The 27,035-nt window shown below is 44.3% G+C and overlaps 1 protein-coding gene across 1 annotated transcript in view; it reads right to left on the minus strand.

The window, feature by feature from the left end:
* LOC120909305 (membrane-spanning 4-domains subfamily A member 4D-like) overlaps positions 1-27,035 on the minus strand; it is a 71,021-nt gene that overhangs the window by 27,265 nt on the left and 16,721 nt on the right. Inside the window, exons 2-3 of the mRNA XM_040321053.1 lie at positions 25,266-25,609; positions 16,412-16,522 (exon numbers count right to left, since the gene is read on the minus strand). Coding sequence (XP_040176987.1) covers positions 16,412-16,522; positions 25,266-25,604 — 450 coding nt within the window. The 5' untranslated portion in view covers positions 25,605-25,609. The remainder of the gene's footprint in view (positions 1-16,411; positions 16,523-25,265; positions 25,610-27,035) is intronic.

Here is a 27,035-nt window from a genome sequence, read left to right on the forward strand (position 1 = left end):
CACCTGATCCCATTCAAAACCCCATAATTGACCCCATATGACCACGTCTATCTACCCCTGTGATTTGGAGCCAAATTTCTATTGGATTTTTAGATATTCATCAGTATTCAGGTAATTGAGACTTGGGGATAGTGTAAAGGCTGATACATATGTGAAGAAATTACACTTTGTTATACAAGCTGTACACTCCGTACTTTACATTGCAGCACAGTGTAAATTTGCTGTCCCCTCAAAATAATCCAACACACAGCCGTTAATGTCTAAACCACTGGCAACAAAAGTAAGTACACCCCCAAGTGAAAATGTCCAAATTAGCCATTTTGTGACTCGTAAGGCCTAGTACACACGAGAGGATTTATCCGCGGATACGGTCCACCGTATCCGATGGAGTGTACTCACCATCGGATCGTAATCCGTGCCGAAATCCCCTCGCGATGACGTGTCGCGCCGTCGCCGCGATGATGACGCAGCGACGTGCGCGACGCTGTCATAAAAGGCATTCCACGCATGCGTCGAATCATTACGACGCATGCGGGGGATCCCTTCGGACGGATCGATCCGGTGAGTCTGTACAGACCACCCGATCGATCCGCGGGAGCCAATTCAAGCGGATAGATTTGTAGACATGTCTACAAATTTTTATCTGCTGGAATTGGGAAATTTCCGCGGATAAATATCCGCAGGAATGTACACACCATAGAATCTATCCGCTGAAACCGATCCGCTGAGATTTTTCAGCGGATGGATTCTATCGTGTGTACGGGGCCTTAGTGTTAAAAGGTCTCAGGTGTGTTATATTTGGTGTTATCACTCTCAGGCCCCATACACACGACCGAGTTTCTCGGCAGAATTCAGCCAGAAACTCGATGGGAGCCGTATTCTGCCGAAGGAAACCGGTCGTGTGTACACTTTAGGCCGAGGAAACCGACGAGGAACTCGTCGAGCCAAATAGAGAACATGTTCTCTATTTCCTCGTTAGTCAATGGGGAAACTTGGCTCGCCGAGATCCTCGGCGGCTTCACAAGGAACTTGACGAGCAAAACGATGTGTTTTGCCCATCGAGTTTCTCGGACGTGTGTACGGGGCCTCATTCTTATATTGATCACTGGAAGTTCAACATGGCACGTCATGGCAAAGAACTCTCTGAGGATCTGAAAAATAGAACTGTTGCTCTACATAAAGATGACCTAGGCTATACAAAGATTGCCAAGACCCTGAAACTGAGCTGCAGCATGGTGGCCAAGACCATACAGCGGTTTAACAGGACAGGTACTACTCAGAACAGGCCTCACCATGGTCGACCAAAGAAGTTGAGTGCACGTGCTCGGCGTCATATTCAGAGGTTGTCTTTGGGAAATAGACATATGAGTGGTGCCAGCATTGCTGCCGCACACTGCATCAAATTGGTCTGCATGGCTGTCATCCCAGAAGGAAGCCTCTTCTAAAGATGATGAACAAGAAAACCTGAAAACAGTTTGCTAAAGACAAGCAGACTAAGGACATGGATTACTGGAACCATGTCCTGTGGTCTGATGAGACCAAGATAAACTTATTTGGCTCAGATGGTGTCAAGCGTTTGTCACGGGAACCAGGTGAGGAGTACAAAGACAAGTGTGTCTCTCAAGCATAGTGGTGGGAGTGTCATGGTCTGGGGCTGCACGAGTGCTGCCGGCACTGGGGAACTACAGTTCATTGAGGAAACCATGAATGCCAACATGTACCGTGAAATACTGGAGCAGAGCATGGTCCCCTCCCTTCGGAGGCTGAGCCACAGGGCAGTATTCCAACATGATAATGACCCCAAACACACCTCCAAGACTACCCTCAGCTTCTTTAGCAAGGCAGTGGTAAAGGTGATGGACTGGCCAAGCATGTCTCCAGACCTAAACCATATTGAGCATCTTTGGGGCATCCATAAAAGGAAAGTGGTGGAGCGCAATGTCTCCAACATCCACCAGCTCCGTGATGTCATGGAGGAGTGAAAAAGGCCCCCAGTGGCAACCTGTGAAGCTCTGGTGAACTCCATGCCCAGGAAGATTAAGGTAGTGCTGGGAAATAATGGTGGCCACACAAAATATTGACACTTTGGGCCCAATTTGGACATTTTCACTTAGAGGTGTACTCACTTTTGTTGCCAGCGGTTTAGACATTAATGGCTGTGTGTTGAGTTATTTTGAGGGGGCAGCAAATTTACACTGTTATACAAGCTGTACACTCACTACTTTACATTGTAGCAAAGTGTAATTTCTTCAATGTTGTCACATAAAAATATATAATAAAATATTTTATATGATACTGATCTATAAATTTTTCTTTTGGTTTATGATCAGGGGCAGTATCTTGATGATACACTTCTTGAGTGTGTTTTGTACCCCATTAGCATGTCCTTGGGCTTGAAAAAGGAGCAGTTACGCTCCAAAATATGTAGCCACGCTTTCTAAGTTGTGGCCCTCCCAGGTGTGACCACACTTCCAGTATTGTGCAGTCCATGCGCTCCAGGATTTTTTAGTTTTGTTTCTGGTGTCCTACACAGCTCCTGACAGCAGCATCTGGTTTCTGAAGACACACTAAGGCCCAACAGCTAACCGCACTGGGTGGATGACATGCTCTTATCCTTATGCACCTTCTGAGTTAATATTTGTTATAATAAACAAATAAAGTATGTTCCTATATACTGCATGTAGGTGGCGCCCACTGCTGTTTCTTTTGTATATTGCAGCGATCACTTCAGTCTCATTGAGGAGCTGCTATGGATAATTTTTGACATATGGACTTTCTAGTTTAATCCTACACCCCTTTGCACATTCATGTGTAGGATTATTTTTTAGCTCAGCTGTATCCCTATCTGCACCATTTTAGAATATTCCCTATGTGACCTTATGGAAACTACTGGGGTTAAAAGAATATATATGCCTTTATATTATATATTTCTTTCATTATATGCTTTGAGCAAACCAAAAGCCATCTTGTATAAAGGAGATTTTCTTTAAGAGGTTAAACTAAGATCACTGGGCCAGATTCATCAAGGGGATACGACGCCGGATCTCCTGATCCGCCGTCGTATCTCTGAGATCCGACGGTCGGATCTTTGCGACTGATTCATAAGAATCAGTTCCGCATAGATCTCCCTTAGATCCGACTGTTGTAAGTGACTTACACCAGTCGGATCTTAGGCTGCAATCTACCGCCGGCCGCTAGGTGTCGTCGCAGTTTTTTACGCGTCGCATATGCAAATGAGGAGAACCGCCGATTCACGTCCGTACGCCCGCCCGTCGCTCTTTTTCAACTTCGTTTGCGTTCGGCTTTTTCCGGCGGATAGCTACCCCTGCTATATGATAATAATGTTAAGTATGGCCGACGTTCCCGCGCCGAGTTTTAAATTTGTTACGTCGTTTGCGTAAGTCCGTCGGGAATACGGATGGCCGTAAGTAACCTAGCCGCCGAAAACAATGACGTCCTAGCGACGTCATTTGGAGCATGCACACTGGGCTTTTTCGCCGGCGGCGCATGCGCAGTTAAATCGGCGCGGGAACGCGCCTGATTTAAATTGTACACTCCCCCTAGCCGCGGAATTTGCATTCCGCCGGGGGGAGTTAGGATCCGACGGTGCAATTTGCGAGGTAAGTGCTTGATGAATCATGCACTAGCCTCGCTAAATTGCACCGGCGGATCGTAAAACACGTAGATCTAGCGGATCTAAAGATCCGCTGATCTACATGAATCTGGCCCACTGTCTCTAAATAAGAGATCTTTCTTTTGTAAGAGAATTTTAGGTTTCTTACCTTATACTGGGTTATGTTAGGTAGATTCACACACAATAGCCTAACTTGCGGCGGCGTAGCTTAGCGTGTTTAGGCTACGCCGCCATAAGTTAGCTAGGCAAGTACATGATTCTCAATGTATTTGCCTGCTATGTTACGGCGGCGTAGCCTAAAGCGGGCGGGCGTAAGGGCGCTGAATTCAAATGTGTGTTAGGGGGGCGTGTTGTATGCCAATTGTGCTTGACCTTACGTTTTTCACGTTTTTTAAGAATTGGGCATGCGCCGGGCGCCTACATTTCCCAGTGTGCATTGCGGCTAAGTACGCCGCAAGGGCCTATTGATTTTGACGTGGACGTAAACGACATAAATCCCGATTCACGGACGACTTGCGCAAACGACGTAAAAAATTTGAATTTCGACGCGGGAACGGCGGCCATACTTGACATTAGTATTCCAATAGGGCCTAGCTCTAACTTTACGCGGCCTATCTCTTACGTAAACGGCGTAAAAGTACTGCGTCGGCAGGGCGTACGTTCGTGAATTGGCGTATCTCCTCATTTACATATTCTACGCCAACCGCAATGGAAGCGCCACCTAGCGGCCATCCAAAATATTTCAATCTAAGATAGGACGGCGCAAGCCGTCGTATCTTAGATATGTTTAAGCGTATCTCTGTTTGAGCATACGCTTAAACATAAGTCGGGCGTAGATTCTGAGTTAGGTCGGCTTATCTACTGATAAGTCGGCCTAATGCCCCGTGCACACGATCCGAAAATCGTACGGAAAATGCCGCTTTCGAAACGATCGTACGATAATCGGATCATTAGTACAGCGCTTCCGAGAGCCGATCAGGACAGTTCATCCGATTTTATTTATCGGACATGCACGAATTTTTTTTTCGTACGATGCCAGATCGTCCGATTTTCGTATAATCAGTACAGCTGCCGTTCGAAAATGCAATACAAATGCATTACAACACATGACATCATTTCCAATTTTTTATTCTGCCGTACGAGAATTTTCGTGACTCTAGTAAACTCATCAGATTCGACGTGAGATTAGCATACAAAAAAAAACGGACGATCATTCGTCCGATAATCGGATCGTGTGTACGGGGCATAACTCTTACTGAATCTACCTATATATCTTTTGTCTTTGACACTTATAGAAAAGGGGGATTCCACAGGCAACATATAGATTAGAGAATCGTATTTCAAGTTAGTTTACAAACCTAATTGGTTTTGTGGCTTAATTCTGGAAATACCAGAGGGCTTATTCACAAATTAAGCTATTGTATAATATATTTTAAATAATGTTTCTTTCATAATATTTTAACAACATATTATTTAGTTATTCATAAAACCTGCAAAATACATATATAGATTATTATGATAAAAGTTGCAAACATGGTATCCTATTAATGAGACTGTTCATGAATAACTGTTATGCTTAACGTTAGAATTATGACTTCAGTTTCAAGGAATTTTTTAGCCTCAGCTAATTATGTGGGGTATATTTTCTCATATACATATATCAAAGCTAGAGCCAGAATATCTGGAAGAAATTGACACATGATTGTCAACCTGTTTTTCTGTGAAGCCTAGGTCAAAGGGTTGTCATAAATTGACTTAAACAAAAAATAACATTTAAGTCATTTTGTATACAACCCTGCCTCTAGAGCAGGGGGTCGAATGATGATTTGCCAGGGGTCACCGAATCATGGGCTGTTCCTGAAGCCTGCATTACTCTCCCAGTCTTTTTGCGGCTGCCCAGGATGGCTGTCCGTGGAGCCCGTGGCCACCCACTCAGCCACTTCGCAGCCACCCATTGAGTTCACGGCATGGCTGGGGGAGTAGAGACTAGATGTCAGCTGACTGGTGAGGAATATGAAGTGGGAGAGGCTGGAGGACCCTATCCTGATTTCAGCATAGGTGTCACTGCTACGAGACACCACAAAGTCAGAGACACAGTGAGTAACACTACCTGTGAGTATAGTTGCCTCTAAAAGTCCTCACTATAGTTCTCAGATCAGCAGATGACCTTGATCAAGAGCACCAAAGTTGGCTGATCCCAACTCCCCACCAGCACTGCCACTGATCCCAACTCCCCGCCAGCACTACCACTGATCCCAACTCCCCGCCAGCACTACCACTGATCCCAAACCCCCTGCCAGCACTGCCACTGGTCCCAACACCCCCCCCCCCCACCACCAAGGTGTAAAAATAGAGAATACACAGAAGGGAGAGAAAAAGTGGGGTAGGAACAAAGAAAGGGAGAGAAAGAATAAGAGAAAGAAAAGAAAGATGGCTATAGAGAGTGATGGGGAAAAGAAAAGAAAAATGTAGGATAGAGAGAGGTAAAAGGGAAAGAAAGGAGAACAACAAAAATGATACATCCTAAAATGTACCATAGGGGGGTTCAATACTGTACGAGTGGAAGGGACTTATGGAGCGCAAAATGTCCAAGGGTAGGGGCGCAAATTACTTGTCTTGGGTGCTGACAACCCATGGTACGAAAATAATTTTACTGTTAGGCCTCGTACAGACGAGGGGACATGTCTGATGAAAACGGTCCGCGGACCGTTTTCATCAGACATGTTCGCTCAGGGGATTTTGGTCTGATGGTTGTACACACCATCAAACCAAAATTCCCGCGGACAGAGAACGCGGTGACGTATACTACACCGACGTTCTCTGACGCGGAAGTTCAATGCTTCCACGCATGCGTCGAATCACTTCGACGTCATGCGCGGGTTCTCGGGCCAGCGGACATGTCCGATGAGTCATACTGACCATCGGACATGTAGATGGGGTGTATTTCCGCGCCAAACTGAGGTAAGTATATAAAATTAATCACTAGTGAGAATTAATAAGATACTTAGTGACAAGCTGCTCCTCTGTGACAAAACATATACAAAAACATATTGTGCAATACAATCAATAGTGGGGGAAGAGGGCGCTAGTATGAAAATAATAATACCTGAATTGGGGCGTCCTAGGGCAGGGGGCCCCAATGGTATAAGTGAGAAATTAGAAAAATATATTGTTAAACACTCGAGTGACTAAGCAATTTGTACATAAATTGTTACTCAGCTAAATCGTGTGCAATACCAAATATTACAACACTGTACTATATGCAACAAAGTCGCTGGTGCAACCAGTGAGTGGTGCAAAAACACTTAAGCGATAGTGCGTCTTATAAGTGATAGCTCAAAAACATAAGTAACAGAAATAAACAGAAAAAACAGAAAAAAACACAGTCCAGGTGTAATTGGTTGACCGATCCAGAAGATAATTAAATCATGCAAAAAATCTTGAGTGCTGCTGCAGCCACCACCAATAAAACATTTGCACCCGAAGTGATCTTGCCAAAGAAAAGGCTTACCAAAGGTAATGGACCCCTTTCGTAAGAATTGGGTCTAATGAGCTGAGCAGGTATTAGTAATATATATAGAGAAAAATTGCGCTAATCACGTAAAAATATATATAGTGTATGGTATAGCAGCTGACATCAACAATGGAACAACTTTGTGTACAGAAATAAAAAAGGAAAAATGCAGCGCTAAACAATATATGATGTGAAAGCATATATGTGTATCATTGTGACACGAGTGCTCACACTCAAGTGAGAAAGGGTGAAATCAAAATATAAATATATATTGATGTCTATATATCTGCAGCTAATTTCTCACTTATACCATTGGGGGCCCCTGCCCTAGGACGCCCCAATTCAGGTATTATTATTTTCATACTAGCGCCCTCTTCCCCCACTATTGACCATCGGACATGTCCGGCGGACATGGTTCCAGCGGACAAATTGTCCGGTCGGCCCTACACACGACCGAACAGTTTCGGCAGACATGTTTGGTCATGTGTACGAGGCCTTAGGGGTCCCGACAACTTGGGAAATGTTATCAAGGGGTCACGGCACTAGAAGGTTGAGAACCACTGCTCTAGAGGTTGAACATAGTAATAATTTAAGATGGCCCCCAGACGTGGCCATCATGGTAACATATAAAACACATCGTCATATTACACTATTCATTACGCAGTAATGACACACATACACCCACTTTTGGGGTGGGATAAAAGTAGGTAGACACCACAGAGAAGGGATCTCTCTCTCTCTCTCTCTCTCTCTCTCTCTCAGAAAGAATGCTAAAGAGGTTAAATGCTAGAATGCGAGGAGATTCCAGGCTAAAGGAAGATCTCGGAGGAATCTAGAGAGACTGGGAGATCTTGAAAGGCGGAAGGATGTAGGAGGTTGAAAGAAGTCCTGTGGGACTCATCATTCTGATACTTCTCAAAAACAAAGTTTCTTAGACTACTGGTAAAGTATTAATCTTATATAGTACAGACCAAAAGTTTGGACACACCTTCTCATTCAAAGAGTTTTCTTTATTTTCATGACTATGAAAATTGTAGATTCACACTGAAGGCATCAAAACTATGAATTAACACATGTGGAATTATACATAACAAAAAAGTGTGAAACAATTGAAAATATATTTCATATTCTAGGTTCTTCAAAGTAGCCACCTTTTGCTTTGATTACTGTTTGGCACACTCTTGGCATTCTCTTGATGAGCTTCAAGAGGTAGTCACCTGGCGCAGCACCCCATCACTCTTTTTCTTGGTCAAATAGCCCTTACACAGCCTGGAGGTGTGTTTGGGGTCATTGTCCTGTTGAAAAATAAATGATGGTCCAACTAAACGCAAACCGGATGGAATAGCATGCCGCTGCAAGATGCTGTGGTAGCCATGCTGGTTCAGTATGCCTTCAATTTTGAATAAATCCCCAACAGTGTCACCAGCAAAGCACCCCCACGCCATCACACCCCCTCCTCCATGCTTCACGGTGGGAACCAGGCATGTAGAGTCCATCCGTTCACCTTTTCTGCGTCGCACAAAGACACAGGGGTTGGAACCAAACATCTCAAGTTTGGACTCAAAAGACCAAAGCACATATTTCCACTGGTCTAATGTCCATTCCTTGTGTTCTTTAGCCCAAACAAGTCTCTTCTGCTTGTTGCCTTTCTTTAGCAGTGGTTTCCTAGCAGATATTCTACCATGAAGGCCTGATTCACACAGTCTCCTCTTAACAGTTCTAGAGATGTGTCTGCTGCAAAAGGTGGCTACTTTGAAGAACCTAGAATATGAAATATATTTTCAGTTGTTTCACACTTTTTTGTTATGTATAATTACACATGTGTTAATTCATAGTTTTGATGCCTTCAGTGTGAATCTACAATTTTCATAGTCATGAAAATAAAGAAAACTCTTTGAATGAGAAGGGGTGTCCAAACTTTTGGTCTGTACTGTATATTAATCTTTTCATGTGTACATTTTTGGTAATTGAATTGTTTTTGCATATACATTACTAAAACCATTTAAATATATGGCAGAGCAAATTGGAGTTGTATTATTTTTAACTGCAGTATGAAATAATTATATTTCAAATATTAAGAGACATACACAGTTTTGTCTGTCTTTCAATAGCTAAAGCCGACATTTGTACAATGGTTTTGTCATTATATTTTTTTAGATTTAGCATGAATCTATTTTTAAACACATACGTCTTGATCAAATTATCAAGCTATGCACAATATAACATTTTTGTTTGTGCATTTTAGAGTGTAAGTAGAAGGTCTGTTTGTTTTGAGAGGGAATCATTATGGTGCTAAAGAAAACACCAATTGTTTGTACAAGTCCGTGAAACCACGAAGAGCTATTCACAAGTTACCAAGTGTAAAATGTAACCAGTTATCATTCAAGTATTGAAATGTGGTATTGTCAGGGCCAAAGCGCTGTACTTCCTCCTTTAACACACCAGCGTAGTAGATTGGCTTCCCGGCGGCTAACTGGGCACTTTAGGCGTGTGCGCATACGCATGTGACCTCTCGGGGCCAATCACCAGCGTGACCGCCCTATTTAAACCAGCTCCTGTCAGTAGACAGGTTGCTGGTTTATCGTCAGCTACTTCCTGAACCTGTGTCTCTGGAAACCATTTCCTGTTGGAATTCCGTTCGACTCACCTCTCACCTGGAACCTGACCTCGGATTGCTTCACCTCTCTATTGAACTCTTCTGACCCCGACCTCGGCTTGTGACCTGGACTCTGTTGTTGTTTCTCCTGCCCTTGAACCTCTTGGCTTGTGACCCGGATCTGCTGTCTTCTCTGCTCCCCGAACCTTGGCTTGCACCCCGGACTTTCCAGTTTGTTTCTTGGACTCTTTCAGTACCGGTTATCCGGCTTCAGTATCGTTTGTTCCTGTTTCCGTCTGCAGTCACCCAGAAGCACCTGTCATCTACAACCTCCACCGGTCAACGCTTCTCCACTGGCACCGGTACTGCCTCGTGCTTCCGCCACCTGTTCCAAAACTCAGTGGGCGGGCGCGCTTGGTCGTAAAGGTGAACCACCCTCGGCAGTTCGGTCTCGGTGAGTACTTGATTCCTGATAGTATAAACCAGCCGAAAACAAAAAATGTCCGAGACCGACAGGGTGCGTTCACCTTTCGAGACACTTTGCCAGCAGGTGTCCGCGCTTACCGAGGCGGTGCAGAAACTTCAGGAGGGATATGTCCAAGTCGATGGCCGTCTACAACAGTTCACTGGGTCTCCTGGGGTAGCACCCCCACCTGCTGCATCTGCTGTCGGGACTTCCTCATCACAGTCCATTCCCAGTTCAGCTGTCGGATTGATCCACCCGGAACCTCGGGTCCCTCCTCCGGAGCGTTTTTCTGGCGAACGCCGAAAATACCGGGCGTTCAAAAACGCGTGTACTTTATACTTAGACCTCCAGCCTAGAACTTTTTTCTCCGAGGCCGTGAAAGTTGGATTTGTTATTTCCCTCTTGTCCGAAGAACCCCAGGCTTGGGCGCACAGCCTAATGGAAAAACGAAGTCCGATCCTAGATTCACTGGACTCTTTCTTTGATCATATGGCTCAGTTATATGATGACCCGCAGCGTATGGCTTCTGCTGAGACCGTCCTCCATAATCTAACCCAGGGGAGGCGTCCGGTAGAGGATTATACCGCGGAATTCCGCAAATGGTCAGCTGACACCGGCTGGAATGACGCAGCACTAAAATACCAATTCCGCCAGGGACTCTCAGAAACTCTCAAGGATGAGTTGGCAAGAACCGAGGCTCCCGTTTCGTTAGAGGCCTTGATCCAGTCCGCCACCCAGCTGGACCGACGTTTACGAGAACGACGCACTGAGCGCTTCCAGACTTCACGCCCTGCTTGGGTTCCACCCAGGGTAGTTCCAGCTGCATCCCCTCCTGTGGCTCCTCAACACGGCAGTCTTCCAGACCCGGAACCCATGCAACTCGGACTGGTTCGAACCCCTCTCACCAGTGAGGAAAGACTGCGTAGACGCCAGAATAACTTGTGTCTGTATTGCGGTGCCACCGGTCATTTTCTTCGCACCTGCCCCATAAGACCGAGTAAGGTCCCGATTCAACCCGTTTTCAACCTTCATGTCTCAAATAGTTCTCAGACTCATCTTGTACTCTTCGTCTCTTTAAAGCTAACGGAAAAGACCATCCGCCTCCCGGCCATCCTTGATTCAGGTGCATGCAGTAATTTTCTGGACTCCAATTTAGCCCTTAAACTCCACATACCCCTTCGCAATAAGGATCAACGCCTGCAAATACATTTGGCCGATGGCTCTCTTCCTAAATCGGGACCAGTCTCACAGGAAACTGTGCCTCTTCTAGCCATTACCGATTCAGGTCATCAGGAATTTCTACGACTAGATCTCATTCCTTCACCGCTTTTTCCTATTATTTTAGGACTCCCCTGGTTGCAAACACATCAACCTTGCATCGATTGGCTGAAGAAAGAGGTCAACTTTACATCTTCCTTTTGTGCCCAAAACTGCTGCGCACCCACGGTAGCCACCTGTTCAACTGTGGTAACCTCACCTGAACTTCCACCTCACGTCCCCTCTGTTTACCATGAATTTAAAGACGTTTTTGATAAACAGCAGGCTGACTCTCTCCCTCCCCATCGGCCTTATGATTGCCCGATTGATCTCTTACCTGGCTCTGAAATACCTTTCGGCCGCATCTTCCCGTTATCTGAAACCGAGCTTGCGGCTCTTAAGGAATACATCGACGAAAACTTACAAAAGAACTTTATCCGACCTTCTTCTTCTCCAGCGGGGGCAGGTATCTTTTTCGTTCAAAAGAAAGACGGCTCGTTACGACCCTGTATCGACTACAGAGAACTTAACCGGATCACCATCAAAAATAGGTACCCGTTGCCTCTCATACCAGAGCTTTTTCAGAGATTTCGAGATGCCCAGGTGTTTTCCAAATTGGATCTGAGGGGTGCCTACAATCTTGTTAGAATCCGAGTCGGGGATGAATGGAAGACCGCCTTCAGGTCACGGTTCGGTCATTTTGAATATCTCGTCATGCCATTCGGGCTCTGCAATGCCCCGGCCACCTTTCAACATCTGGTCAATGATATCTTTCGTGAGTATTTGGACGATTTTTTAGTTGTATACCTGGACGACATCCTCATTTTTTCCCCTTCTCTTGAGCTTCATAGACACCACGTCAAGAAAGTTCTTACTATCCTCAGGAAACACAAATTATTTTTGAAAGCCGAAAAATGCGAATTTGAAAGAACGACGATACAGTTTCTAGGTTTTGTCATCTCCACCGGCGGGGTCGCCATGGATCCCCAGAAGATCAAAGCCATCTTAGACTGGCCGACACCAGTGGATAAGAAGGCAGTGCAGCGGTTTATTGGCTTCGCCAATTTCTACCGGCGATTTATTGTCGGGTTTTCTGCCATCGTGATTCCTATCACCAAACTTACCCACCAAGGCAGCCATTTTCAATGGTCGCAGGAGGCTCAGGAAGCTTTTGAGAAACTAAAAAAGATTTTTTCTTCAGCACCTGTCTTACGGCACCCTGATCCAAAGTTGCCCTTTACTTTGGAAGTGGATGCCTCTGAGACAGCCCTAGGAGCCATTCTTTCACAAAGGCAAGGGTTAAAGTCCCTACTCCATCCCGTGGCCTTTGCCTCCAGGAAACTAACAACTCCAGAGAAGAATTATGACGTAGGGGACAGAGAACTCTTCGCTATCAAATTTGCCCTCGAGGAGTGGAGGTACTTGTTAGAAGGAGCAATTCACCCGATTATAATTTTTACGGACCATAAAAATCTCGAGTACTTGCGCTCCGCAAAACGTTTGAGACCTAGACAAGCTCGATGGGCTCTTTTTTTTTTACGATTTAATTTCCATATTACTTATAGGCCTGGTTCGAAAAATGGAAAGGCGGACGCACTTTCCAGGATGTTCCCAGAGACTCCTTGCACAGCGGAACCAAGTACCATCCTGCCTTCCCGGAATTTTCTCTTGGTTTCTGAAACTGATCTGTTAAATTCCATCAAAATTGCATCCAGACAAATCTCGGACCCAGTATCATCGTCACTAAAGGAGCGCGATGGCTTATTTTGGCTTCAAGACAGGATCTACGTTCCCACCGACATCAGGCAATCAGTTCTGAGCACCTTCCACGACCGTAAGTTAGACGGTCATTTTGGGGCAAGGAAGACCTCTGAACTACTTTCCCGTTATTTTTGGTGGCCAAAATGCAAACAAGACTGTAAAACTTACATTTCTTCATGTGCAATCTGTCAACGCAACAAGGGTCCTAAAACCAAGACCTGGGGGTTACTTAAGCCTCTGCCAGTTCCAGAACGTCCGTGGGCTGATATTGCTCTAGATTTCATCGTAGATTTACCTCCATCGGAGGGCTTCACGACAATCCTGGTAGTCGTGGATTGCCTGTCTAAAATGGCACATTTTCTACCCATGGTTGGAACCCCTTCTGCTGCCGAAACGGCGAAAATTTTCTTCAAAGAAATCGTTAGGCTTCACGGGGTCCCCAAAACCATTGTCTCAGACAGAGGGGTCCAATTTACCTCTAAATTTTGGAGAGAGCTTTTCAGATCCCTGGAAGTCAAAACATGTTTGTCATCGGCCTACCACCCGCAAAGCAACGGGCAAACGGAAAGGACGAACCAAACTCTTGAACAATACCTCAGATGTTTTTGTTCTGCCTCCCAAGATGATTGGTCATCTCTATTGCCCACCGCGGAGTTTGCCTTCAATAATTCTGTTCACACTACCACCAACCAAACACCCTTTTGGGCTAATTGCGGTTTTCACCCGGCCTTCTTGCCAGACCCTCTCCCGGAGATACCTGTCCCAGCTGCCCAGGAACGTATAACCACCTTACAGTCTAACTTTCGAAAACTCAGGGATGTAATGCAGCAAGCCCAAGAGGATTATAAGAAATTCTATGATAAGGGAAGGAAGGACTGTCCCTCTTTTGAAATTGGGGAAGAGGTCTGGCTCTCCGCGGCTAATTTGAAGTTACCAGTTTCTGCCCGGAAGCTAGGTCCGAGATTCATTGGCCCGTTTAGAATCAAACGCAAGATCAACGAAGTAGCTTTTGAACTTTCATTACCCAACTCTTATAGAATCCACCCGGTTTTTCATGCCTCCCTCCTAAAACCTACCATCCCCGACCCTTTTCAGGGAAGGGCAGCTCTTCCTGCACCACCAGTGGAGATTGATGGAGAAGAGGAGTTTGAGGTCGAGGCCATTTTGAGCTGTAGAAAAAAGGGGAGACAACTCCAATACCTTATCAAATGGAGGGGCTACCCTCCAGAAGACAACTCATGGGAACCTTCAAGAAATGTGCATGCCCCTCAGCTAATTCGTGTTTTTCACCAGGAGCATCCGGAGTTGATGGCCAGTTTAGGCGTCCGGAGTCCGCCCCTTGGGGGGGGGGCACTGTCAGGGCCAAAGCGCTGTACTTCCTCCTTTAACACACCAGCGTAGTAGATTGGCTTCCCGGCGGCTAACTGGGCACTTTAGGCGTGTGCGCATACGCATGTGACCTCTCGGGGCCAATCACCAGCGTGACCGCCCTATTTAAACCAGCTCCTGTCAGTAGACAGGTTGCTGGTTTATCGTCAGCTACTTCCTGAACCTGTGTCTCTGGAAACCATTTCCTGTTGGAATTCCGTTCGACTCACCTCTCACCTGGAACCTGACCTCGGATTGCTTCACCACTCTATTGAACTCTTCTGACCCCGACCTCGGCTTGTGACCTGGACTCTGTTGTTGTTTCTCCTGCCCTTGAACCTCTTGGCTTGTGACCCGGATCTGCTGTCTTCTCTGCTCCCCGAACCTTGGCTTGCACCCCGGACTTTCCAGTTTGTTTCTTGGACTCTTTCAGTACCGGTTATCCGGCTTCAGTATCGTTTGTTCCTGTTTCCGTCTGCAGTCACCCAGAAGCACCTGTCATCTACAACCGTCACCGGTCAACGCTTCTCCACTGGCACCGGTACCGCCTCGTGCTTCCGCCACCTGTTCCAAAACTCAGTGGGCGGGCGCGCTTGGTCGTAAAGGTGAACCACCCTCGGCAGTTCGGTCTCGGTGAGTACTTGATTCCTGATAGGTATTTTGTAATAAGAGCTTGTGTGAATATTAGTTGTATCATCATTTATCTTTGATATTTAGAAGTACCGTATTTATCGGGGTAAAGCGCGCACCGCCGTATAGTGCATACCCCCAACCTAGAAGGGAAATTTGAGGAAAAAAGAATATACTTACAGTTTGAATGCCCCTCGTCGGTGTCTTGCCCGGCGTCCATCGGCGGCCTTGTCGTCCGTCTGCGGCCTCGGTGGTGTCCTCCCCGCTTTTCCCGGGCTCTTGTTGTTCCGATTCCGGCTTCCCGCGCTATGTTTGAACGCCGCCGCCGACATATACCGAGCGCAGTACACTCGGGCATGCTCGGCCATGCTCGGCTCCTCTCGCATAGGAGGCGGCACAGGGCGTGACCGCGATGGGGGCCGAGCCTGGCCAAGTGTACCCGAGTGTACTGCGCTCGGTATATGTCGGCGGCAAGGTTCAAACACAGCACGGGAAGCGGGTATCGGTGTATATATCGTGCCCCACGATGTTCCCCTTTATTTTAAGGGGAAAAAAAGTGAGCGGTATACGCCGATAAATACGGTAAATCCATTTATTTGTATTATCACAAAATTTACCTGATATTAATTTGCACTGTATTTTTGGTTAAAGCGGGGGTTCACCCAAAAAAAAAAAAAATTAACATTACATTCAGCCGAGTTGTCAGAATGACATTAGGCTGTTTTTATTTATTTCATTGCCGTACATACCGTATTTTCACCGCCGCTTCCGGGTATGTAATCTGCGGGACTGGGCATTCCTAATTGATTGACATCCTTCCGACCGGCGCATACAGCGCGTCACGAGTTGCCGAAAGAAGCCGGACTGCGTTTCAGCTCTATACGGCGCTTGCGCACCGACGTTCGGCTTCTATTGGCAACTCGTGAGGCGCTGTATGCGCCAGTCGCAAGGATGTCAATCAATTAGAAAGTGGAACTCCAGCCAAGTTTCTTTTTGGATAGCATAGGAAAGGGTTGGAGCTATTTCATGTTATTCTTTTTGTCTTTGTACTTATTAAGGAAGATTCAAACCTTCCCAGCTACATTGGTAAAAGTTAATCATTGGCTATCAGGTGAAACTGCAGGCCGATGCCTTTTTGCACCCAGTTACTACACATCACAAACAGCAAATTGTAAAGGTACTTACAAACACCGGGCCCCAAAACGTAATGCCACTTATAATCGTGGTAGATAAGGAACTGAAGATCAATGCAATTCCCAGACCAATCTCCAAGATGGCTGCCACAATGACCAGAATCTGAGGTAAAAAAGAACAAGGCTTAATTAGTTTGATGCAGCTTTGCACAATACTCTGCTTAGTGCTATTACATACATAGTTACATTGTAGGTGAGGTTAAAAAAAGACACAAGTCCATCAAGTCCAACCTATGTGTGTGATTATATAATTACAATTGATATCTAGTGATAGCTGAAAAGATTTGCCTAGTTGATGATTCAACCCAGATGGGGATTCTTTCAAGGTAAGTTCAAGTTCCTCAAAGAACTTTTCTCATTTTTTTGTGGGTCTTACCAAAAGTCAAACAGCAATTTGAGCCTGACGTGGCATTTGTTAGGATCTCTGTACAGACTTATATCTGCCGTGTATTATTGTGCTGTCAATTCAACGTTTAGATTTCTTTCAAGTCATCTTGACAGTTTTTGAGTGTCTTTTATCAGAGCTAATTGTACTGTTTGAAATGCTGCTTTATGCATTGACCTTCATACAGTATCTCACAAAAGTGAGTACACCCCTGACATTTTTGTAAATATTTTATTACTGTATTTGCTGGCGTATAAGACTACCTTTTACACTTAAAAAAACTGGCCAAAAAGCAGGGGTCATCTAATACGCCGGGTCAGCAGCTTGGATGTCTGCTGGATGTGCAGTAGATATGTGCATTCCCGTTCGTACGAATGTCATTTTCGTACGAAAATGTTAATTTTCGTACCCGCAGAATAATGTGTACATACGAAAAAATTAAAGCACCAAAATACGAAAACGACGGGATTACGAATGAGCCGCATAACGAACAACCGCAAATACAAACGAACGATCCGACGAAAATACGACAAAACGAAAACGGCAAAAGAACGAAAATGACATCTATAACAAAAGATTTGCATTCTGTATTTTGTTTGAATCCTTTTTCTGTTCATATGTTCATATGACATCTATAACAAAAGATTTGCATTCTGTATTTTGAATTCCTTTTTTCTGTTCGTAATTTGGTTTCAAAATACAGAATGCAAATCTTTTGCTATAGATGTCATATGAACATACGAACAGAAAAAGGATTCAAACAAAATACAGAATTCAAATCTTTTGTTATAGATGTTATATGAACATACGAACAGAAAAAGGATTAAAAAAAATACAGAATGCAAATCTTTAGTTATAGATGTCATTTTCGTTTTTTTGAATGGGCAGTGAGTGTAGTTAGTTAGTGAAGCAGCTTCTCTTTTGTGCTGAGTACAGTAGTACAGTAAAGCCAAATAAACTTTTCTGTGGATTTTCGTCTGAAGGGAGAGATCAGTTGGCCAGACTTTTGAACCTGGAACCCAAAAATGGTTTTCTGATGGAGTTTAAAAACGAACGAACGTTCGGAAAAACGATCGTTTTTATGTTTGTTGTTAAAAAAGTCTGACCAAGTGTATGGGGCTTAACAATAGTTAATATGGATGAGCCGCGTGTTGAAAGTGCCGCGAATCCCGCGAAATATATTTACGAAAGTACAAAATGACCAAAATTCACGAAAATTATTGTCTAACAAGTAACGAACATGAATTAAACAGAATAACGAACCATCCCGCATGTACGAAAATAAAACGGTAACCAAAATACGAAATGATCGGAATACGAAAAAATCGCGTTGTACGAAAAACGAACGGGAACGAACAGGAAAACGGGCGTCTTACGAAAAATGAACGGAAACGAACCTACGGAACCATACGAAACGGAACAAAATAATACAAAAATGTTTTCTGTGCACATGTCTAATGTGCAGTAATACTCTATGTAGCTTCGGCTACATACAGTATATACCACTTAGCCAATCCCGGTGAGAGACGTATTCAAATGACTACAGAGCCTGCTCGGATTGGAGAAACAACTTCTGCCAATCCGAGCAGGCTACATACAGTAGCCTGCTCCGATTGGCTTTGAGAGTCAGAGAGGCGTGGGCTGATGATGTTACAGCCTCTGCCAATCAAAGCAGGCTTTGTATTCATTAGTAGAATACTTTGCTCGCCGTGATTGGCTCCAGCTCCAGCAAGAATGAAGAAGAATATATGTCTCCAGAAGGAAGAAATATGAAGCATCGGAAGCCTTGGAAGGGGGGCCGTCTTATATGAAGAGTACAGGCAAAAAATCTTAGAAAACTGTAAAATTAGGGGGTCGTCTTATACGCCCGGTCGCCTTATACACCGGCAAATACGGTATATCTATTCATGTGACAACACTGTAGCAAAGTGTAATTTCTTCAGTGTACAGTAAAGTAGTGAGTGTACATCTTGTATAACAGTGTAAATTTGCTGTCCCCTCAAAATAACTCAACACGCAGCCATTAATGTCTAAACCGCTGGTAACAAAAGTGAGTACACCCCTAAGTGAAAATGTCTAAATTGAGCCCAAAGTGTCAATATTTTGTGTCGCCACCTTTTATTTTCCAGCACTGTTTTAACCCTCTAGGGCATGGAGTTCACCAGAGCTTCACAGGTTGCCACTGGAGTCCTCTTCCACTCCTCCATAATGACATCACAGAGCTGGTGGATGTTAGAGACCTTGCGCTCCTCAACCTTCCATTTGAGGATGCCCCACAGATGCTCAATAGGGTTTAGGTCTGGAGACATGCTTGGCCAGTCCACCACCTTTACCCTCAGCTTCTTTAGCAAAGCAGTGGTGGTCTTGGAGGTGTGTTTGGGGTCGTTATGTTGGAATACTGCCCTGCGGCCCAGTCTCTGAAGGTAGGAGATCATGCTCTGCTTCAATACGTCACAGTACATGTTGGCATTCATGGTTCCCTCAAGGAACTGTAGCTCCCCAGTCCCTGTACTCTCCTACCACCATGCTTGAATATAGACAAGAGACACACTTGTCTTTGTACTGCCACACATGCTTGACACCATCTGAACCAAATACATTCACCTTGGTCTCATCTGACCACAGGACATGGTTTCAGTAATCCATGTCCTTAGTCTGCTTGTCTTCAGCAAACTGTTTGTGGGCTTTCTTGTGCATCATCTTTAGAAGAGTCTTCCTTCTGGGATGACAGCAATGCAGACCAATTTGATGCAGTGTGAGGCGTATGGTCTGAGCACTGACAGGCTGACCCCCAACCACTTCAACCTCTGCAGCAATGCTGGCAGCACTCATACTCATATTTCCAAAAGACAACCTCTGGATATGACGCTGGGCATGTGCCCTCAACTTCTGTGGTTGACCATGGCGAGGTCTGTTCTGAGTGTAACCTGTCTTATTAAACAGCTGTATGGTCTTGGCCACTGTGCTGCAGCTCAGTTTCAGGGTCTTGGCAATCTTATTATAGCCTAGGCCATCTTTATGTAGAGCAATAATATTTTTTTCCAGATCCTCAGAGAGCATGTTGAACTTCCAGTGACCAGTATGAGAGAGTGAGACCAATAACACCAAATTTAAAACACCTGCTCCCCATTTACACCTGAGACCTTGTAACACTAACAAGTCACATGACAGCGGGGAGGAAAAATGGCTAATTGGACCCAATTTGGACATTTTCCCTTAGGAGTGTACTCACTTTTGTTGCCAGCGGTTTAGACATTAATGTCTGTATGTTTCATTTATTTTGAGGGGACAGCAAATTTATACTGCTACAATGTAAAGTAGTGAGTGCACAGCTTGTATAACAAAGTGTAATTTCTTTAGTGTAGTCATATGAAAAGATATAATAAAATATTTACAAAAATGTGAGAGGTGTACTCCAATGCTTTAATTAGTGGGGAAACTAAAGAACATTCGAAGCCCACAGTAAACTCATCTCCCTCCATCTCGCTGTGCAATATATCATGGGAGACATCAAAGGGCTGGGATTGGCCGGAATCCTCCTGGGCCTCATCAGCCAGAGAACCAAATAGGGTGGTGGATTGACTCTGCGTGTGGAATGTACCCAATTCCTTTAGGGACTGTTGCACCACACGTTTGACAAGATACTCCATATGCTGAGTTTCCGTCTCATTTTCCCCAACCACCCGGGCATAACAAGGATCACATAAGGATTTGCCTTCTGGGACTTGGGTCCCACTTCCCCAGCAGGCTCTGTGGTCAGAGCGGCTATCATGGTGGTGGTAGTGGTGACTGGAGGAGGAATGGAAACATCTCCCCTGATGGTGGGTCTCAGACGGACAGCCAGCGACAGCATACCGGAGGCCAGCGCCACCTAGGACAAGGTGGTCCCTTTTGCTTTCTTTGTTCCTGTGACTGATCTTCATCCTCTTAAAGGGGAAGTCCCTAAAGGAATTGGGTACATCCCACACGCAGAGTCAATCCACCACCCTATCTGGTTCTCTGGCTGACGAGGCCTCAGAGCGGCTATCATGGTGGTGGTAGTGGTGACTGGAGGAGGAATGGAAACATCTCCCCTGATGGTGGGTCTCAGACGGAGAGTCGCATTTGGACCTAGATGAAGAATGTTGTTGCGGCCTGGCAAGGTCCCTATCGACTAGAGCCAATAATTGATGATCTAATCTGGCAGGGCTATAAGAAAGCAAATAAGAAGAAAAAGGGAGGGGGGACCAAGACCAGCAATTAGTGTCTTCTGATGTAAATGTGAATTCCACCCCCCTTTCCCTCATCCGCACATACCTTGTGCGAGAGGGCTGGCCACACAAAGGCAGAGACTTGTCCATGAATCTCAGACAATCGATCAAAGACACAGACCGGGAAGATTCGGACACCCCTCGGACTAGGAACCTAAGCACCAGAGAAGCAGTCCACTTTTTAGTATACATGCACTCCTTTCTTTTTTTTTTAATACTTCCCCTTTAAGAGGATGAAGATCAGTCACAGGAACAAAGAAAGCAAAAGGGACTACCTTGTCCTAGGTGGTGCTGGCCTCCGGTATGCTGTCGCTGGCTGCCCACAGGTATCCCAACCTGACAGGTGCTCCCAGCGTTTTAAACCCCCTGCCGGAATGACGTAATTTCCAGCCTCCGTCGCTTACCTGCGCCCTGGAGACTGGTCGAACGAAGCCTGTGCAGTCACAGGACCCCTCGCCGTTCCGCGAATGCGCATAACCAAGCCTCAGAGTCACAGAGACCTCGATGCTAGTGGCGGCCGGAGACCCAGAAGGGATGCAGCGTCCTCGAATGCAGAAGCGCTCCATGCATCATGAAGACCAATGGGAAGGAAAGAAACAAACAGCTAAAAGGAAGGCTAAGACAAGACAACACACAAAAACTGCTGCCATGGAATAGGGAAACCAGACCTTGCCAGCCGAGAAGGAGCTTCTGACGAGTTCCATCCTGGTATACAAAGGCCAGTTCCCTTCCACCATATGGGTATTAAGGCCCAAGAACCGCTCGCCCGCTCATAGCTGGGCCCTGGGATGCACCGCACAGCTGCCACCAGGAGCAGGAGTGCCCCTTTAGGAAGAAGGGTGTTATATTTCTTCCTTCGGTGCGAAGCGGTGGGGGGGATATGTGGAAAGGTGACCCTGTGTAACATGGTTTTAGCAAGCTGGGTTCATATTCCCCTCAGGAAGAGAGCTCAGAGCTCGCACTTGGAGAAAGCTCCACCCTAGAGACAGGAGGCAGACGTGGACCCCGACCGAGCAGCACAAAGCTGACCAAATAAGCTCCAGAAGGGAGTTTGATCAAGCAAGACTGAGTAAGCCAGGAGACTGAACTTTGTGTTATACAGTGATGGTGGAACCTCCTGCGAGGGAAGATTGCTGTTATTTTCTTTCAACTTTGTTTCCTTTAAATAAAATTGGGCTGTCATGGCCTTAAAAATACAGTCTGGACTGACTGGTGTTCCTGAAATTGCATAACCATTTGAGCATAATCACCCCAGATCTTTACACCATGTTCCTCAACAGATGCTCCCACATACGGCTGAGTTCACCATAGTAACACTATACTACTCTGAGGGGGTGATCATGGATTTTTTCACTTGTTTGCTGTTACAATGATCATCATTATAACAGCAAAGTTTTCAGCTGTCATGAATGGGTTACATTCATGATGGCTGTGATCACTAGTGATTGGCTGCAGCTAATCACATGGTACAGGGTGCTATGATTGGCCCAGGTACCATGTGATAGCCAATACTATAAAAAAAAACTCCTGCTCTACTACAGAGAATAAAGCAAACAAATAAAGTGCAATAATGTGAGTGTCTGTTGTGGTGGCTGTGTAACACAAACAGTGTACCCACATAAACTATGAAGCAAAATAATAATCAAACAATAAAGCGCTACCTAAATGAACAAAAAAATGGTAACTAAAAAAACATACATAAAATTAAAAAGTTGTGGCTAGAGTGATGATAGTCCTTGCATCCACTGCAATAATGTGAAAAATTCCACTATAGTACAAAGCACACATATTGATTATTTTAACACAGTGCACATTATTTATTTATTTATTTATTTATATATATATATATATATATATATGTATTAGGGCTGTTACTGATCAAAATTTTTCTGTTTGATTAATCGTTTTTTTTTTAATCGATTAATCGACTAATTTCGATTAATTACAATGCACATACAGATCCAATTACTTTTAGTTGATCTCCTTGCAGGTTGATTCCCAGTGCAGCTACCAACCACTGGAAAAATGGATAGCAGGATACAAAAAACACACAAAGGCAGCACTCGATGGAAATAGAATTAAAACTTTTATAGTCTTCAAGTAGGTAACCAAATAAATATTGCACTGGAGATAAAATCGATGTAGCTACATAAACTGTAAAAATGGTGCGAGTAATACCAAACGGTAGCAAAAGCAGTCCTAAAAACATGTAGCTAAGTATGATACTGGTAAAAAAATGTGTACAACGATACCACTGCTGAATCCAGATGAGGAGAGGTTAACATCAGTCCGTCGGCATGTAGATGTCCCATGAAGGGAACTATCACAACTCCCAGTGGATGGTTGTAGAATCCCAGGTTGATAGAGGGAAGTGATAGAGGGAAGTGTAACAGCCCTTGCGTTTGGCAGATAGTGAGGTCCCGCCGGCATGCAGATATGAAGGCACAGCAAAGGAGCCCTTCAGATGGACACGGCAAGCCCCGCCGGTGTCCGTGACGTTACTGGATCTTCGACGGAACTCCCTGAAGGCCCAGAAGCCGGTGGAGAGGTGAGTACCAATCAAAAGAATTTTAATCGATCAAAAAGATTTTGATCGATCAAAAAAATTAAAGATTAATCGATTAATTAAAAGTTAATTTGCACAGCCCTAATATATATATATATATATATATATATATATATATATATATATATATATATATATATATATATATATATATATATATATATATATATATACATTTTGTTTTCCTCTTCACTGATGAGTTGACACTGATAAAGTGGCACTGGGCACTGATGAGGAGGCACTGATATGTACAATTGATGGGCACTGATAGGCGGCACTGATATGCAGCACTGATGGGCACCAATATGCGGCACTGATTGGCACATCTGAGGGGGGCTGTGCTAATAATCAATGTGCTGATTGTCAGCACAGACACCCCCCCCCCCCCTCTGACAGGGAGAGTCGCTCTCCCTGTCAGCATGAACCGAGGAATTCTGTTTACCGGCACTTCCTGGTTCACACGATGATCAGCTGTGATTGGTCACAGCTGATCACGTGGTAAGAAGCCTCTGTCAGAGGCTTCTTATCATGATCGGAGATGCGGGGTGTCAGACTGACATGCCGCACCCGCGATCGGCATGTTGGACGTCATATGACGCCCAGTCAGCAGTCAGTATAACAGAACCACTTCCCGGCCATCAATATGCTAAAGGCCGGGTGGGAAGTGGTTAAAAAATGTTTTAAGGGATATTTATTATAGCAAAAAGTTAAAAATTGTTTTTCTTTTTCAAAATTGTTCGCCTCTGGGTTTTTTTTGTGCTATAAATAAAAAAGAGAGACAAATACCACCAAAAGAAAGCTCCATTTGTGAGAAATTTTGTTTGGGTACAGCGTCAGTTGTCAGTTAAAGTGACGCAGCGCCGTATCGCAAAAAATGGCCTGGTCATTAGGCAGTCAAATCTTCCGGTCTGTAAGTGGTTAAGATAAAAATAAAATGTTATTATTATTATTATTGTTGTTTTTTATTATTAATTTGTTACGTTATATTTGTTGAGATGCGGCATTTGTTTTTACGGATAATTCATAACTTTGGATAAATTTGTATTAGTTACATTCACTAACAGCCAAATTTGAAAGGAAATTCTAATACCTATAATTTAATAGTTAGTAATAATAAGAACGAAAATCCAAAAATTCAAAACAATAACTTTCCGATTTTTCCGGGTTTTTGAATTTTCATTCTTGTTTTTGGATTTCTGAAATTTCCGAAATTTGGATATTGGAAATTGGAAAATCCGAAAATTTGAAATTTCGGAAATTTGAAAATCCGAAAATTTGAAATTTCGGAAATCCGAATTTTCAGTTTTCAAATTTACGAATTTCCAAGATTTAGAATTTTCGGATTTCAGAATATTCTGAAAAATTCGGAATTTCCGATATTTCCGAATTAATGAATTTGTCTAAATTTGTTAAACGAATTTGGAACTAAACGAATTGCACATGTCTATTGAGATACAGGTATACTTGTGTGTCAATACAGGGTCCTGTACCTACAAAGATCTACCTGTATCTCCATTTCTACTCTTCCCTATACATCATATTGTCTAATACAAAAGGACAGATACACTTTTAGATGTGTTTCTCATAATGTCTTGGCTCCTTGTATAAATAAACTGTCCACCGTATGGTCACCTTTAATACTTACTCCCAGAGCCTTTGGTTTACCCTTCAGAAATGTTTGGAAAAATGGTAAAGATGGGTCCTTATTTTGGGGTATGATGGCGGACAGCTGCCATTGTGGTGCCCCAGTGGGGACACTCCAGTTCTGGTTTGTAGGAGGGCCGTAGTACATGGGGTGTTGGGGACTGACGTTCTGAAAATAAGATGCTACGGGCACATTTGACGCTGGGACTGCAAATGGAGCCGTTCTCGTTTGATTCTCATAAGATGGAGTCCTGCTCATTAGAGTCTCATAAGATGAAGCCCTGGTCATTAGAGTCTCATAGATATGAGATGTGTCTTCTCTCGTAGGAACTGACATCATGAAATCTAAAATAGAAGAAAAAGGTTTAAAAAGTTAAAACCAGGGTTTTGCATGCCTTCCCAAATAAATCAACACAACAGTGCTTCAATATTTTGCTGAATCACTGTTGTAACGGAATGACCGGTGACACCCAGAGACTTTTGAAGGATGGGGGGTACTCCTGTGCCCCTTTGGGCATAGGATGACTGAGAAATGATAATTATACATTTCATTTCATTACTGATAATTCATGTTTTGCAGATATCTTGGAATATTACAAGTTGTTAAAGTCTGACTCCAAATGGAGTGTTTTCATTCAATGGGGGGACACATGCTTTTGAGGTGTTAATTGCGTCTGCTCCTAGACATTCCATTGTGAGATGCTAATTAAGTCTGTAAAGGTCAGATGTCTAGCTTTTACTGTAGTAATTAGGTCATGTTAATTATGTCAGACCGGTGCCAAAACGTCTGACATAGGAATGTGTATTATGCAGGTGAATCGCGTCCGAACGTCTGGGGGATAATTAACTCCTCTGAATGTCATTATCTAAAAGAATGTGATTGAAACCCCATTGTGTGATGTGTGGGTGGAGAGTTTCTTTGTTCCTTTGATTAACTGTAACATGCCTGTACTGTATATAAGAGAGCTAACCATTAAAGCATTAGTTCATTCGTTTGAATCAGAAAGAACAGAGCTTGTCTCGTCTTAATTCTGGGGGAATGGATCGTGTCTGTTGGATGGTTGGAGTGTCGGATAAGCTGTCGTGGGTTGATGGAAGGGAATATCGTAAACGCTGGTGACCGTTACAACTGTATTAGGAGAAGGCTAATATAAAAATATATTTTTGTGCATACAGAAAAGAATGGTTGGATCCCCTGTAAGTCAAATCATTCTTTGAATGGCACAACTTAAGCTGGCCATTGACTGAGCAGTTGCAGGAAAATTGCTAGATTCCTACATCAACACTATCCGTGTTGATGGGGGAATCCTTCCCATGGAGCCATTGTGTTCTCCCGGTGGGGGGAGCCACTAGCAATAATCAAATGTAAAATCGAACAGGATGGATGTACCCTAGTTGATCAATTGATCAACTTGGGTACATTCAGCCTGCCCATACATGGTTGGAGTCTTGGCCGGTCCCTGCTGAACTGACCGAGATTCAAACAGTCTATGTCCAGCTTTGTATGGGGAGTCTTTAAAAAGTTTCTGTATGTGTGTATGTGTATATATATATATATATATATATATATATATATATATCGAGGACGTCATATGATGTCCTCGACTTTGTGCGGTGATATCTGAATGATGCCTGCAGCTACAGACATCATTCAGATATCACCGTCTTCAGCCGCCGATTCTCTGCACGATAAGAATGATCAAAGCGGTAGTTCCGCCGCTTGATCGTTCTTATAGGCAGCGGGAGGGAACGTTCCACCCTCCCGCCACCA

This window comes from Rana temporaria, chromosome 8 (assembly GCF_905171775.1).
Source record: "Rana temporaria chromosome 8, aRanTem1.1, whole genome shotgun sequence".
Taxonomy (NCBI): Eukaryota; Metazoa; Chordata; class Amphibia; order Anura; family Ranidae; genus Rana; species Rana temporaria.